This window comes from Corvus kubaryi, unplaced genomic scaffold (genome assembly GCF_017639235.1).
Source record: "Corvus kubaryi isolate FWS band 111438036 unplaced genomic scaffold, C.kubaryi_AGA036_p1.0 37272, whole genome shotgun sequence".
Lineage (NCBI taxonomy): Eukaryota > Metazoa > Chordata > Aves > Passeriformes > Corvidae > Corvus > Corvus kubaryi.
Window position 1 is genome coordinate 2,193,174 of NW_024581084.1, and position 13,114 is coordinate 2,206,287.

At 67.9% G+C, this 13,114-nt stretch overlaps 2 protein-coding genes across 2 annotated transcripts in view; both read right to left on the reverse strand.

The window, feature by feature from the left end:
- Positions 1-12,910, reverse strand: part of BAHCC1 (BAH domain and coiled-coil containing 1) — a 15,722-nt gene extending 2,812 nt beyond the window's left edge. Inside the window, exons 1-9 of the mRNA XM_042025536.1 lie at positions 12,781-12,910; positions 10,578-10,887; positions 4,179-4,358; positions 3,287-3,409; positions 1,362-2,984; positions 1,178-1,283; positions 648-856; positions 410-568; positions 3-35 (exon numbers count right to left, since the gene is read on the reverse strand). Coding sequence (XP_041881470.1) covers positions 3-35; positions 410-568; positions 648-856; positions 1,178-1,283; positions 1,362-2,984; positions 3,287-3,409; positions 4,179-4,358; positions 10,578-10,752 — 2,608 coding nt within the window. The 5' untranslated portion in view covers positions 10,753-10,887; positions 12,781-12,910. The remainder of the gene's footprint in view (positions 1-2; positions 36-409; positions 569-647; positions 857-1,177; positions 1,284-1,361; positions 2,985-3,286; positions 3,410-4,178; positions 4,359-10,577; positions 10,888-12,780) is intronic.
- LOC121663380 lies at positions 9,213-10,569 on the reverse strand. The gene has a single exon (XM_042025540.1). The coding sequence runs from the start codon at positions 10,246-10,248 to the stop codon at positions 9,793-9,795; it is 456 nt and encodes a 151-aa protein (XP_041881474.1). The 5' UTR covers positions 10,249-10,569; the 3' UTR covers positions 9,213-9,792.
- Positions 12,911-13,114: the final 204 nt, after the last annotated feature.

The following is a 13,114-nucleotide window of genomic DNA, read 5'->3' on the forward strand; positions in this document are numbered from 1 at the left end:
GGGGGGCCACAGCGACGCCTGGTCCATCACGTCGGCTGCCGGCAGCAGGGGGATCAATCGGGCACCCTCTTCAGGGTCACCCCACAGACCTCAGCAGTGCCCAACCCCAGCCCTGTGACCCTGGCAGCACCCCCAGAGACCTCCATCTCCCACTCCTGAACCCCGAAAGCACCCGCAAGGACCCCATCCCCCTCCCCTCCAGCCCCGAAAGTGCCCCAGAGGCCCATCTCCCACTCCTGCATCCTCAAGCAGTACCCCCAGCGACCCCATCACCCATGAACCCCCAAAAGTGCCTCCAGTGACCCCCCATCTCCCAGGCTGCACCCCCAAGGACCCCCTCTCCTCTCTCTCAGCCCCCCCAGCCTCCAGGACCCCCATCCCCAGCACAAGCCGGGTGTCTCAGGCTCACCCAGCGTGTGGGGGGTGCCATGGGTGGGGGGCTCCGTGGGGAGGATGACGAGCTGGGCAGGGGGGTCCTGGGCGAGGGGGAACACCGGCTGCATGGCGCTGGGCATGGAGGCGGGGAAGGCAGGGGGCAGGTTCTGGTGCAGGGCGGGGTGCCCGATGCCTGTGGGGATGGGGGGTCTGTCAGCACCCCATTGCTGGGGTTCAGCACCCACCCAACTTCCCCCAAAGCCGGCACTGACCATAGGAGTGTCCCCCCATCCAGATGGAGGGGCTGCGGGTGCGGGGCAGCCAGTGCGTGTGTGCAGGGTGGGCGTGGGCAGCGGGGTCCCCCCCGAGCTGCCCCGCCGGCAGCGACGAGCCCCCCGCCATCATCAGGTGGGGGGTCAGCTCCCCAGGACACCCCCCCGATGGGTGCATCCGGGCGAACTCCACCAGGTCCTTGTTGTCCCTGCGGGAACAGGGGATACACAGAGTGTGGGGGCAGCACTGGCACCGCCCACCCCTGCACCCTCAGGGACCCCCATCTCCCACCCCTGCACCCCCAGCAGCACCCCAGGACCGCAGCATCCTTCCCTGCACCCCTAAAAAGGTCCCATCTCCCATCCCTGCATGACCAACACCCACAGGGACCCCGATCTCCCAAATGCACCCCCAAAGCCATCCATTGGGATCCCATCTCCCATCCCTGCACCCCAAAAAGCACGTACAGTACATTTCTGCCCTTCACACCAGGGTCCCCCCTCTCCCCCAGCAGCACCCCATCACTCACTGGAGCAGGATGTCCCTCCCGGGCAGCCCCAGGCGCTCCTCGCACAGCCGGCCCCGCTCCTCCTCCGCCTCCAGCTCCATCAGGTGCACGGGGCGCGCGGTGCCCGCTGCCACGGGGACACCACGGTGGCATCAGCATGGCACCGGCAGCCCCCCGCCACCCCGGTCCCCTCCCCAGCCCTTACCTTTCACTCCCGCAGCCGCCCGCTGCCGCCCGGTGCTGCCGGTGCCGCCGGTGCCGTAGGGCTCGTGGCGGCCCAGCGTGTCCTTCTGCCGTGCCACGGCCACCGCGATGCCCACGGGCGGCTGCCGCACCTCGCCCTCGGTGCCGCCGGGGCCCAACGCCTCGTGCTCCCGGCCGCGGGCGCAGTCCGGCCGCTCCAGCTCCGGCTGACCCTTTCCCGATGGGAATTTGGCATCCTGGTGGGCGCAGCTGCCCTTGGCGCTGCCCAGCCCCACGAAGGGGGGGCCCTTCTGCCCCCCCAGCAGTGCCCCGTTGCTGTACTTGAGCAGGTTCTTCATGGCCGACACCTCGTCAGGGGCGTTGGGCACCTCCTGTGCCCGCACCAGCCCCGCGCCGAAGGGGTCCAGGTAGGGCCCCCCCTTCCGCTCCTCCGCCACAGCCAGGGGGGGCCCCTGGCCCTGCACCCCCCAGGGGGGCAGGGGGTGCCCGCCGTACCCCAGGGCACCCAACTCCAGGGGCTTGCGCTTGCCCTCGGCCGCCTCCGCCTCGGGGTGCTGCTGGTGCCGGATCCGGGCCACCTTCTGGGCCGGGAGGTCCTTGGGGGGGCCCTTCTCTAAAGTGCAGCAGGAGGGGCCGACGCGGACGCCCAGGGGGTCGGGCCGGGGGGCGCGGGAGCAGTCAGGGGCCGGCGGCACCTCGAAGTAGCCCTTCTCCAGACCCGCCTTGGGCGCCGGGCACCGGCCCGAGAAGGGGGGTCCTTCGGCTGCGCCCCCCCCCAGGTACTCCAGCCCCTTCAGCCGGGTACCCGGAGCCCCCCACTCCAGCCGCCGCTCCGCCGGCCCCTCGGCCTTCAGCGGGTGGTGGAAGGGGGCACCGTAGGGCTCAGTGCCCGCCTCGGAGTGCCGCTCCTTGCCGTCCCCGCGCTCCATCCCGCCGGACTCCGCCTGGAAGGAGCGGCTCTTGTCCGTCGGGGGCCCCACCGAGGGCACCAGCGTAGCCCCGCTGAGCTTCAGCTCGCGGGCGGGGGGCTCGGGCAGCGGGCACAGCACCTCGGGGCCGGCGTGGAGCGGGAGGCAGGGGAAGGAGCCGGCGGCGGGCACGGCGTAGGACACGGCGTGGTGCAGCATCTGCCGCCGCTCCACCGCCTCGCCGTAGGGCTGGGGGGCCTCGGGGACCCCCGGCTCCCGCTCCTTGGGGGCGCAGCGGGCGGCGCGGGGCAGGGCGCTCCCGGCACAGCTGGGCAGCGCGGCGCGGGCACCGTCCCCGTCCAGCCCCTTGGCCCCCAGCAGGCACGAGGCCAGGGGCTTGGGGCGCCCGTCGCCGGACCCCCGCGGCGGCACCCCCTCCTTGCAGTGCCCCTCGGGCGGCACCGGCAGCACCGCCTTGTGCCGCTCCTTCGGGTCCTCCTCGGGCAGCCGCTCCTTGGGGTCCCCCTTGCCCCCCTTCTCCTTGCCCGCCAGGAAGCGCTCGTAGTCCTTGGGGGTCTTGGGGAGGGGGCCGGCGTCCCGCTCCCGGCTGCAGGAGCCGGCGGGGGGCCCGGGGGCGGCGCGGGCGATGCCGGGGAAGCCGTGGCTGGCGGGGAGCAGGGGGGGCTGCGCCGGAAGGTTCCGCAGGTAGAAGTTATCTGGAGGGGAGGGCGATGGGTGAGACCCCCGCGCACCCCCCCACCCAACCGGCGGCCGCAGCAGTGAGGGGAGGAGCGGGAGGAAGGCTCGGGCTCGTTAGGTCCGTGTCCCACCCAAACAACGGCCCCATTAGCGCCTGCCACAACACAGTGAACAGCAGGAGCGGGGCCGGGACCGGCACCCACCACCCCACCCGCTGCTCCGGTACCACCTGCTCTGGCACCCAGCCCCCCACCCCTGCCCGGCTGGGGACACGCACCCCCATGCGGGTCCCTGGTGGCCCCGGTACCCCGGTACCTGCCTTTCTGGCTCTCGTAGAAACGGTGCTGGCCATAGAGCACGTTGCCATTGCCGTGGTGGTCCAGGTGGCCCATGGGCAGGAAGGTGGAGGCCAAGCTCCCGGAGAAGCGGGGGTACCCCGGGGCTGGGGACACCGAGTCAGCGGGGCTGGGGTGGCACCTGCCCCCGGCACCCCAACCTGCACCGCTCCAGCTGGGAATTCTCTGCAGAGCCTGCGATCCCCTCCAGGCTGAGACCCCTCCCACCCTCTGGGAGCCGGGGGGGGAACGGACTGAGACCCCCCCCAAACTCGTGTCAGCACTGGCCGTACTTGGCTCGGCTCGGCACGGCTCGGGCGGGCTGTCCATCAGCCGCGTGCACTGCCCGTCCCCGTCCCCCCGTGCCCCCCCGGAACGCCGGGAGCCAGCTGGCAGCCGGTCAAACTACCAGCCGGGCCGGCTGCCAGGGCCCCGCGCCAGCACCGCCGCCCCGCTCCCGCTCCTCCGGCGGGACGGAGACGCCAGCACATGGGGGGGCATAGGGACTCGGTTTAACCAGGGCTGCCGCGGGGGGGGGGGGGTCCCCACACTGTCACCTGCCCCAACACGGGCATCCCTGTCCAGGTTCATCATCACCAGTGACACGAGGTGGCCCAGCCTCAGCCCGGCAGGAGCCTCTCCGGCAACCCTGAACCCCAGCTGTGGGGTCTGAGCCTGGTCCCCGTGGATGCCCAAGGGTTTTGGGGCATGATGGTGGCTGTACCCACCCCCATCACCCAGCAGCCACTGACCCAGGGGGTCTGGATCCCGTGCATGTGGGCACTGGTAGGACGTGACCACTGGCACTGGGCAGAGCCATGACTGCCTCCAGCCACCCTGGACCCACAGCCCATCCCCACCCCGGTGCCCACTCACCTTCGTGGGAGTGGGAGAACCAGATCTGGGAGGTGCCGGAGTGGGGCCCACAGAAGGCCGGTTCTGGGGGGGAGGCGGCGGGGCCGGCAGGGTGGCTGGGCCCCCCCGAGCCCAGGCTGCCACTCAGGAAGCCCCCCATGAAGGAGGAGGGGGGGGCACTCCCCATCAGGCTGCTGCCGGCTGCAGGGAGAGGGCACAGTCAGGGGTGCAGCCCCTGGGCACACACAGCCCTCGTGCACACACAGCGCTCGTGCCACGTGTCCCTCGTGTGACTGTGTCCCTTGTGGACACACAGCCCCTGGGCGCACACAGCCCTCGTGCTCACACCCCTCGCGTTACCACGTCCCTCACGTCACCCTGTCCCTCGTGCACATCCCCTGTGAGCACCCGCGTCCCCTGTGCGGTCACACCCCTCGTGCACGCACGTCCCTCACACCCCCTGCCCCACGGGGCTCAGATGTGCTCCAGAGTGTGCGAGGCACAGCAGAGCCGTGCAAGGGGCACCAGAGCCCTGCCCTGTGCGTGTCCTAAGCACGCACACGTGTGCCAGCACACGGGAGGCTTTGCACATGCGTGTGGCTCCCCACGCTGCTGCTCCCCCGAGGGGACACCGGCTGCTCCCAGTGCCAGGACAATCCCAAGATCCAGGGATGTGGGCTGTGCCGTGCCATGTTTGTGTGTGTGTGCACATGTGTGTGAGTGCAAGGAGGGGGGACAGCCCTGACCCCGACCCTGACCCTGCTGCCTCCCGCGCAGCCCGGGGGGGCCCCCAGCACCCTTGGGGAGGCCCATGGCCGGTGCTCCCCATCCCGCCCCCCATCCCGGCCAAGCTGTGAGATCATGGTGGAAACTTTGGAGCTGGTGGCCAGCGGCTGGGCGGGGGGAGCCGGAATGGGGGGAGCCGGATGGGGGGAGCCGGATGGGGGGAGCTGGGATGGGGGAGCAGCTGCCCCTCACCGTGTGGCCCCGCTCCCCATTTCCGTGTGTGCCGGAGCGGCCGTGGCACGGCTCGGCACGGCTCAGCACAGCTCGGCACGCGTGGCGTGGTGCGGAGCGCGGGCTGGCTGCCCGCCCGGCCGGGGCAGGAAGCGATGCTGCTCTCTAAGCCGGCCCACGCTCCCCGGCTAATCCCACCGGGATGCCTCTGGGATGAGTGTCGGGATGTGGTTTCAGGCAGCTTCACTCCTTCCTCCGCGGCGAGGCCGAGCCGGGCAGGGCCGCGTGGGCCGGGGGCACGGCCGCATCCCACCCGCAGCTCTGGGAACCGGACATGCACCGGGATGGGTGGGCACATCCCGCTGTGCCAACGCGTCCCGGGGGATCCCTGCTCAGCCCTGCCCGTGGCAAACCCACCCCGTGCACCACAGCCCCGGCCGTGCCGGGGGACCCCACGCAGGCGTGGAGCCGGCAGCGTGCCGGGCGGCTGTGCCGGGCGGGAAGCCGAGGTTTCCAGAATGAGACTTTTCTGGAAGCTGTGAAACGGGCTGGAAAAAAATAACCCCTCACCCCGCCCCGATGGCGGCGGGGCCGGAGTGTCCCGGGGGGGCCGTGGGGCCGCCGCTCCCCACCGCCCACCCGCTGACTCACGGGTCCCCCGGTGCGCGCTGGGCCCGTGGCCGGCACTGCCGATCCCCGTTCCCACTCGCCACGGCCCCCTGCATGCTCACGCTCTGCCACGCGCAGCACTGAGCAGGGGCACGGAGCAGCCCCCTGGTTCTGCCCCTCCAGCCACGGTGATGGCGAGGACACGACAGGGACGGGTCACTGAGGACGTGCACAGCTCGTGTCACTGATAAGCCACCAGTGTCGGAGCAGCCCGTGCTGCCAGTCCCGGAGACCGGGCACAACTCGTGCCACCGATGAGCCGGCAGCGCCGGCGGAGCCCCGCGCCAGGACGGGCACAGCACCGTGGGGCCGGCTGCCAGCACGGGACAGATGGGCTGCGGGGTCCCAGCCCGGCCCCCCCCGCCGCCCCCCGGCAGCGTCACCCTGGGAATTCCCTGGCTGGGCTCCCCGAGGCCGGTGCCGTGACTCAGCCCCGCCGGCATCGCTCCCGGCTCCGGCGCGAAATTTCCCTTGGCCCCGAATCTGCAGAGGGTCACACGTGTGACGAGTGTGCTAGGTCTCAGCATAGCCACACTGACAGCGCCGAGGGGGGTGGGGGGCACCGGGGGGACTCGGGAGGGGGCAACAAGAGGTGTTCCCTTCCCTCCAGCTGCTCCTCGCCCCCACTCCAAGTGCAGCACAGATGGGAATGTGTTGGGAAAGCAGAAAGTTTCAGGGCCAGCGTGTGGAGGGGGGGCCGTGGTCCTGGGAGGGTTCAGCCCACGGCTCCTCTGGGATCCCCAAGGCGGTGACAGACCCAGGGCTGTGCGGTGGCGGGGGGGACGTGCGCAGGGTTGGGTTTCTCCCTCGGCTATTTTGGGGCTGGAACATTCCTAATGGAGCTGGGGCCGCGGGCGGAGGGCTGGGAGCTGGCAGGGACCCTGGCAGCGGCAACCTGGGCCCCCCCAAATCGGGCAGAGGGTGGTGGGCAGCCCCCATCCCCCCCCCACGTGCTTCACAACCCACACGGCCCCTTTAAAAATTTGGCAAACAGGGAATAAATGGGCTCTGGCTCCCTCGGTGCTGTAACTCCAACTGAATCCATATTGTTACGGCACTACATGAACGCTGCAGTGGTGAAACACTGCTGGAATGTGCCCGACAGGGCCAGGAGGGCCATCCCAGTGTTATCCAACGGGTTATCCCCTCTGGAATGCCACCGGCAGCTGCACTGGCCACAGCCACTGCACACTCAGTGCTTGCACACTCACTGAGGCTCACGAGGGTGATGCACACGGCTGGAAAACACTGCTGGCACAGCTGGGAAAAGCTGCTGGCACGGCTGGCACACGCGTGTGCTCAGTGCATGCTCCCTGCACGCGTGACTTTCACACCCAGAGCACGATTTGCACACCCAGAGCACAACCTGACACACACGTGCCTTGCCAGACCATTTCTGGAGCACAGGGACCAGGGAGGGTCCGGTCCTGGGGGTCCTGATGTCCCACCCCAATCCTGATGTCACATGGATGCCATGCACAGGGACCCTTCCCAGGAACCCCCCAAAATGTGGGCCTGTGGGCACCCTGTGCAGCTCCTGTGAATGTCACACACGTGGGTCCTGGTGGGGGGAGGACTCATCTACCCCCGCTTCCCCCAGGGCTGGGGGACCCCAGCACCCAGCAGGGTCAGACCCTGCCCTGGGGTGATGCTGTGGGGCAGTCAGGGCACAGGCAGGGCTGGGGGTCCTGAGGAGCCAGGGGTACGCAGAGTGGCCCCCAAATTCTCCGTGGAGCCCATCCACTCCCCATTGTTCCCCGGGCAGCGTCAGGGGCTGGTGGCAGCTGCCTGTCCCCCAGAGCCTGGCACGTGGCAACATCTCCGCCTAGATCCAGCTCATGACTAAGGAACAGTGGAACCACTCGGGGATGACTCTGCGAGAGCCAGGGTAATTCCGCAGGATCCAGGGTTCTGCACATCCCGCTGCTCCCACCGGCCACGTGCGGCCCCCGGCGCCTTGTGGCTACCAAGGAGCAGCCCAGTTAATCTCCAAATCTGGTTTAACTTTGACACTTACTTTTGGCAATGCACCGCATGGGGGGTGGGGGGAGCAGGGAGCCCCTGCACCGGAGCCGTGCTGGAGCCGTGCTGCGGCCTCCAGCCCCTCGTCAGATCCCGTCTCCAGGGAAGCAGCGATGTGGAGCGGCTGCAGCGCTGGCACCCGGCCCTGTGTCACCACCCAGCCAGGGGCACCGTCCCCACCTGCCTCCCACCATCACCACCCAAATCCCCCCTCAAAACCATGCCAGGACCCGCACAGCACCCAGCCTGCGGCGTAATCCAGGGAGGGGACAGGTGCGGGAGCACATCCAGCTGCCGACTCACTGCCTCTGGGATACACCCTGGGATGCACCGGGATGTGCACCGGGACCTGCACTGTCATGGCCAGGCTGCGTGCCAGCACCAGGACGCACACCGGCATTGCCAAGGCCAGGCTGCAGGTCAGCACTGGGATGCACACTGGGATTCACACTGGGATGCACACCCCCACGGGCAGGCTGCACACTCGCACTGGGATGCACATGCACACCCCCCTGGTCAAGCCACACACCAGCACGGCCACGCTGCTCCCGGCCGAGAGCTCGGCCATGGTGACAATCAGCCCGGCGCAGTCACAACTCTCCACTAGTCCACAAAAACATCCGAAGGGCAAAAATTGCAGCCAGGCCCCAGCGTGGCTCAGCCGGGCCTCTGCCAGAGCTTCCCACCCCCGCTTGTGGCGGAGGCACTGGGACCCCCGGCCCTGCTCAGCACGGGGTGTGCTGTGGCAGTGGGACCCACTACAATTGGGGTGCAGAGGCTGCACCCAACCTGGGTGGGCTCTGGTGGCTCCTGGGGTCTCCATCCTCCCCTCCCTGGGCACTGCCATCACCCACCCGGTGCCGGTGCCAAACCCGACGCCATCCGGAGCGTTCGGTTCCAACAACGTGCGGCCCTGAGTTACGGCTTTAATAAAATCAAGGAAAACAGTTTTATCTCCCATTCCCAGGGCGGCCGCCGGGCCCGGCAAAGGCTCCTGGGAGGTGTAGTCCGGCCCCACGCCGGGAGCCATTTGGGGGAGCGCGGCCGGAGCCCCCCCAGCCCCGCCGTGCCCCCCGGGTGCCGCGTGCCGCACCGGCATCGCCCCGCCACGGCCAACCGCGGGCTGGCTCCGTGCGCTGGGTGGGGTAATTATCAATCATCGGCGGTAATTACCGCGCCACGCTGCCACGGCTGCCGGCACCGCGGCCGGGCCGTGCCGGGGGGACACGGGGTGCTGGGGATGGGGACCCCCGTCCCACCGGCACCGTGCCGGCCACTCAATGCTCCGGTTTATCCGCCCCAGCAGCGTTCCGGCCGCGCGGACCCTCGGAGCGCAGCTCGCTGGGAAGCGCTCCGGCTGCGCCGGCCCTGCCAAAGCCGGAATATTTTTAGCTCGTTCTGTTGTTGGGTTTGGCTTCTCTGTTTTTTTTTTTTTTCAATTTTTTTTTTTTCGGCGCGTTTCTGCCGGGGTATTTTTAGCCGGATCCATGTTATTTTAACAACCTCCGGTGCGTTCGGGCTCCCATGTGTCGCCCAGGCCCCGGCGGGTGTGAGGGTCCTGCACGGAGACGCCGCCGCGGCGGGAAGCCGGAGGGAAGCCAGCAGCACCCCGGCGTCCCTCCGGGATCCCCCGCGCGGTCACCGCGAGCCGGAGAGCGGCCGAGCCCCTACCCGTATCCCCCATCCCGGGGCCCGGCTCCAAGCCCCCGTCCGCACTCCTCACCCAACAAAGCTGGGGGAAGCCAGGGTGGCCCCCCGAGCCCGGCGGTGGTCCCGGCAGCGGGGGCCGCCGGCACAAAGCGAAACCGCCCCGGCCGCGGGCCCGATCCGGCGCCGCCTCCCCGGCACCCCCCGGTGCCCCCCGCTTTCCACCTCCTTCCAAGAGCCCCCACGGCTGCCACCCCCCCGCGCCGGCCCAGCCGTGCCCCCCGCCCTAATCCACGCACTAATTGTAATCCCATTAAAGCAGATATAATTTTATTAGTATTCACAGCTCATCAAGGCGGCGACAATAACCGGCGCTGCCGCCGTGCCGCGGCCAGACAACCGCCTGCGCCGGCGGGAAGCGAGGGGCCCCGGGGCTGCGCCGCGCCGAGCCGGCACACGGCTCCCGCTCCGGCCCTGCTCCCGCTCCGGCCCCATCCCGGAGCTCAGCAGCGGCAGGGTGCTCCCCGCCGGCTGCGCCCTCAAAGCCCCCGCGCAGCGAACCCCGGTTTAGGCGCTGTGCACCCCGGTTCAGCCGTGCCCGGCTGCAGCCGAGCACATGCCGCAGACAAAGCCGCGCGGGCAGCTCGCCGCGGACGCCGGATCCGGTGACCCCGCGCCGGTGCTGGTTGGCCGTGCCGAGCTCGGCCGTGTGCCGCGCTTTGTCCAGCTCCGGCAGCTGCCGCGGCGAACACGCGCCGCGAACCCCTTCGCACCCTGACACTTCGGCGCCGAACATCGAGCCCGGGCTCGGTGACCTTCCACCGCCGCCCCACGGCCCCGCGCATAACGGCCTCCTTGTTCACCCCGAACGCGCCTCCTTGTCCCGGCACCGGGATCTCGCCGGCGGAGCCCGGGGTCACGCTCCTCCCGCGCCGGCGGAGCGGCCGGGTGGGGGGATGTCCCCCGTGTGTGCGAGTCCTTACCCCAAAACCACCGGACGCGGTGACAGCGAGGTCAGCACAAAGGGAGGCCGAGCTCCCGGGGCCGTGCCGAGCTCCCGGGGCCGCGCCGAGCCTCCCAACCCCTCCCGGCCCCCCACACCGCGGCCGCCCCGACCCCTCTGACCTGTGTGCGTGGCCATGGAGATGGGCGCCGGGAAGTACTTGGTGGGCTGGAAGTGTCCGGGGGGCTGCACGGCCCCGTGTGCCGACCCCGCCACGCGCCCCGTGCCGTGCCGGTGGCCCAGGCTGCCCCGCTCCGACAGCAGCCGCGGCGGGGGCGCGAAGTCACGGCCGTCCATGCCGGGGGCACCCACCCGCGGGGGGCTCGGCGGGACCCCGACACGGCTCGTAGGCGATGCTCAGCGCCGCGCCGGGCCGGCTCGGCGGGCGTCGTGCCGCGCTCCGCGCCGGGGCTGTCGGCTCATCCTCCGCTCCTGGCACAGGGAGAGAAAGGAGAGAGTGAGAGCACAACCGGGGTGGGGGTACGGCCATTCCTGCACCCCAGAGCCCCCGCGCCCCAGCACGCCGCTCCCCGTTTCCCCGGTACACAGCCCCCTTTCTCTGCGGTTCGCAGGGCCCCGGGTTCCCTGGTACCCGCGGCGCACGGTCCCTGGTCCCTGCCATCCCCGGAACACGGCCCCCCCTTCCCCCAGTTACTCCCAGTTCATGATCCCCAGTTTCCGCAGCGCACAGCCCCCTCCACTCCATGTTCCCGGTGCTCCCGGAGGGCAGCCCCCCCTTTGTCCAGTACTCCCGCTTCTCAATCCCGGTTGCCCGGAGCCCGGGCACGGCTGTCCCCGCTCCCGGGGCCCGGTTCCCGCGGCTCCGACCCTTTCTGGCCGCTGCTCGGGTTCCGGTTTCCCGGCGCTCGCTTCTTTTATCTCTCCCGGTTAACCGACCGTATCTCCCTGGGGCTCGGCCCCGCTCGCCCTTGCTTTCCCCGCTTCCCGTTGTCTCCCCGGTGCTCGGCGCCTCCCTCGCCGCGGTTCCCCGGTTTCCTTCCCCACCCCGGTTCCTCGGTGTTTCCCCGTCTTCCCTCCAGCCCGGTTCCCCCGGCCCCGCTTGCCCGATATTTCCCGCTGTCCTGACCCTCCTCGCCCCGGTTCCCTGGTCCGTCCCCGGCGCCCTGCCCCGGTTTCCCGGTATTTGCCCGGTCTCCCGGCCGCGGTTCCCGGTCTCTGCCGGTGCCCGGCCGCGGCTCCCGCCCGCCGGGTCATTGTTCTGGCAGCGCCGGGGCCGGGGGGCCCAATCCGGCGGGGGGAGCCGGGCACGGGCCGGGCGGTGGCGAACAAAGGGGCGCGGGGCGGCGAGCGCGGCCGGGGGGGCGCGAGGGGCCCGGCCGGGGCCGCGGGGACCGGGGGGAACGCCGGGGCGAGCCCCGGGGGGAGAAACACGGGCCGGGAACAAAACATGTGTATTTCCTTAAATAAAGCTGAGGCAAATATGCGAAAGAGGTTGGTTTGGTTTGGGATTTTTTTTTTTAAATTGAGATTAAAAAAACAAGTGTAAAGCGAAAAAATTAATGGGAAATAATTGAAAGGGAAAAATACTTAAAGCAAAAAATTTAAGGCAGAAAGGGCTCGATGCGAAAATGTTTGAAGGCGCACTGTTTAGTGAAGCAGCGTTTGATGAGCAAATGATTTAATGAACAAATGTTTTCACGCACAAAATTTTAATGAACAAAATTTTAAGGCGAAGCGTTTTAAAGCGACGGGTTTTCAGGGAAAAATGTTTTAATATAAAGAGATGAAAGGGGAAAAATGTTTTAATTGGAAAAGATGAAGGGGAAAATATTTTGGTGGGAAGAGATACAGGGGAAAAATATTTTGGGGGAAAAAAGATGAAGAGAAAAAATATTTTTGTAGGAAAAAGACGAACGTAGAAAATATTTTGATGCCAGAAAGATGCAAAGAAATATTAAGGTGCAAACAAATAAAGCGAAAAAATAAATTATAAGGAAAAAATAAAAAAAAAAAAAAAAAAAGAAATTTGCAAAAAATAAATTGAAAAAAATTACAAAATGCTAAATAATTAACGCCCAAGAATTAAAAATGTAATAAATCCAAGTAGGCAAAGCAAAAAAAAACCATAATGCCCAAAACACAAATAAAAATAATGCCCAAAACGCAATTAAAAAAAAAAAATTAACGCCCAAAAAACCAAAATAAATAACGCCAAAAAAATTGTTAAGGCGTAAAAAAAAAAAAAAAAAAAACAACAAAAAACACAACAAACAATAACCCCGGAGCGCCCGAAATTAAAATAACCCCCAAACAACCACAACAACAACAACAAAAAAAACCCACCCGCGGATCGCAGTTACTTACCGGAGGGGCGTTCCGCGCGCGGGGCGAGTGCGGTCCCGTGGCGGGGGTGCGCAGCGTGCTCCTGCCGGTGCCCGTGCACTGCCCATGCACCGGCTGCTCCTGCAGCAAAGGGAACCGGGGGTGTGTGGTTGGGGGGGGTGGGGGGGAGGGACGGGGGGGTGGGAAAAGGCGGGGGGGGTGGGGGGACCCCGCCGCGCCTCCCGCTCACGCCGCGCGTTCTCCGCCGGGGCGGGCGCGCCCCGCATGCTAATGAGCGCGTGCCCCGCGCGCGCGCCCCCTCGCTGATTGGCCGCCGCGCGGCGCTCGCGCCCCGCCGGCCATTGATCCCCCCCCC

What these genes read in the sequence shown, in the direction of transcription:
- LOC121663380 (XM_042025540.1), bottom strand. Translation starts at nt 10,248, where the DNA reads ATGTTCGGCGCCGAAGTGTCAGGGTGCGAAGGGGTTCGCGGCGCGTGT.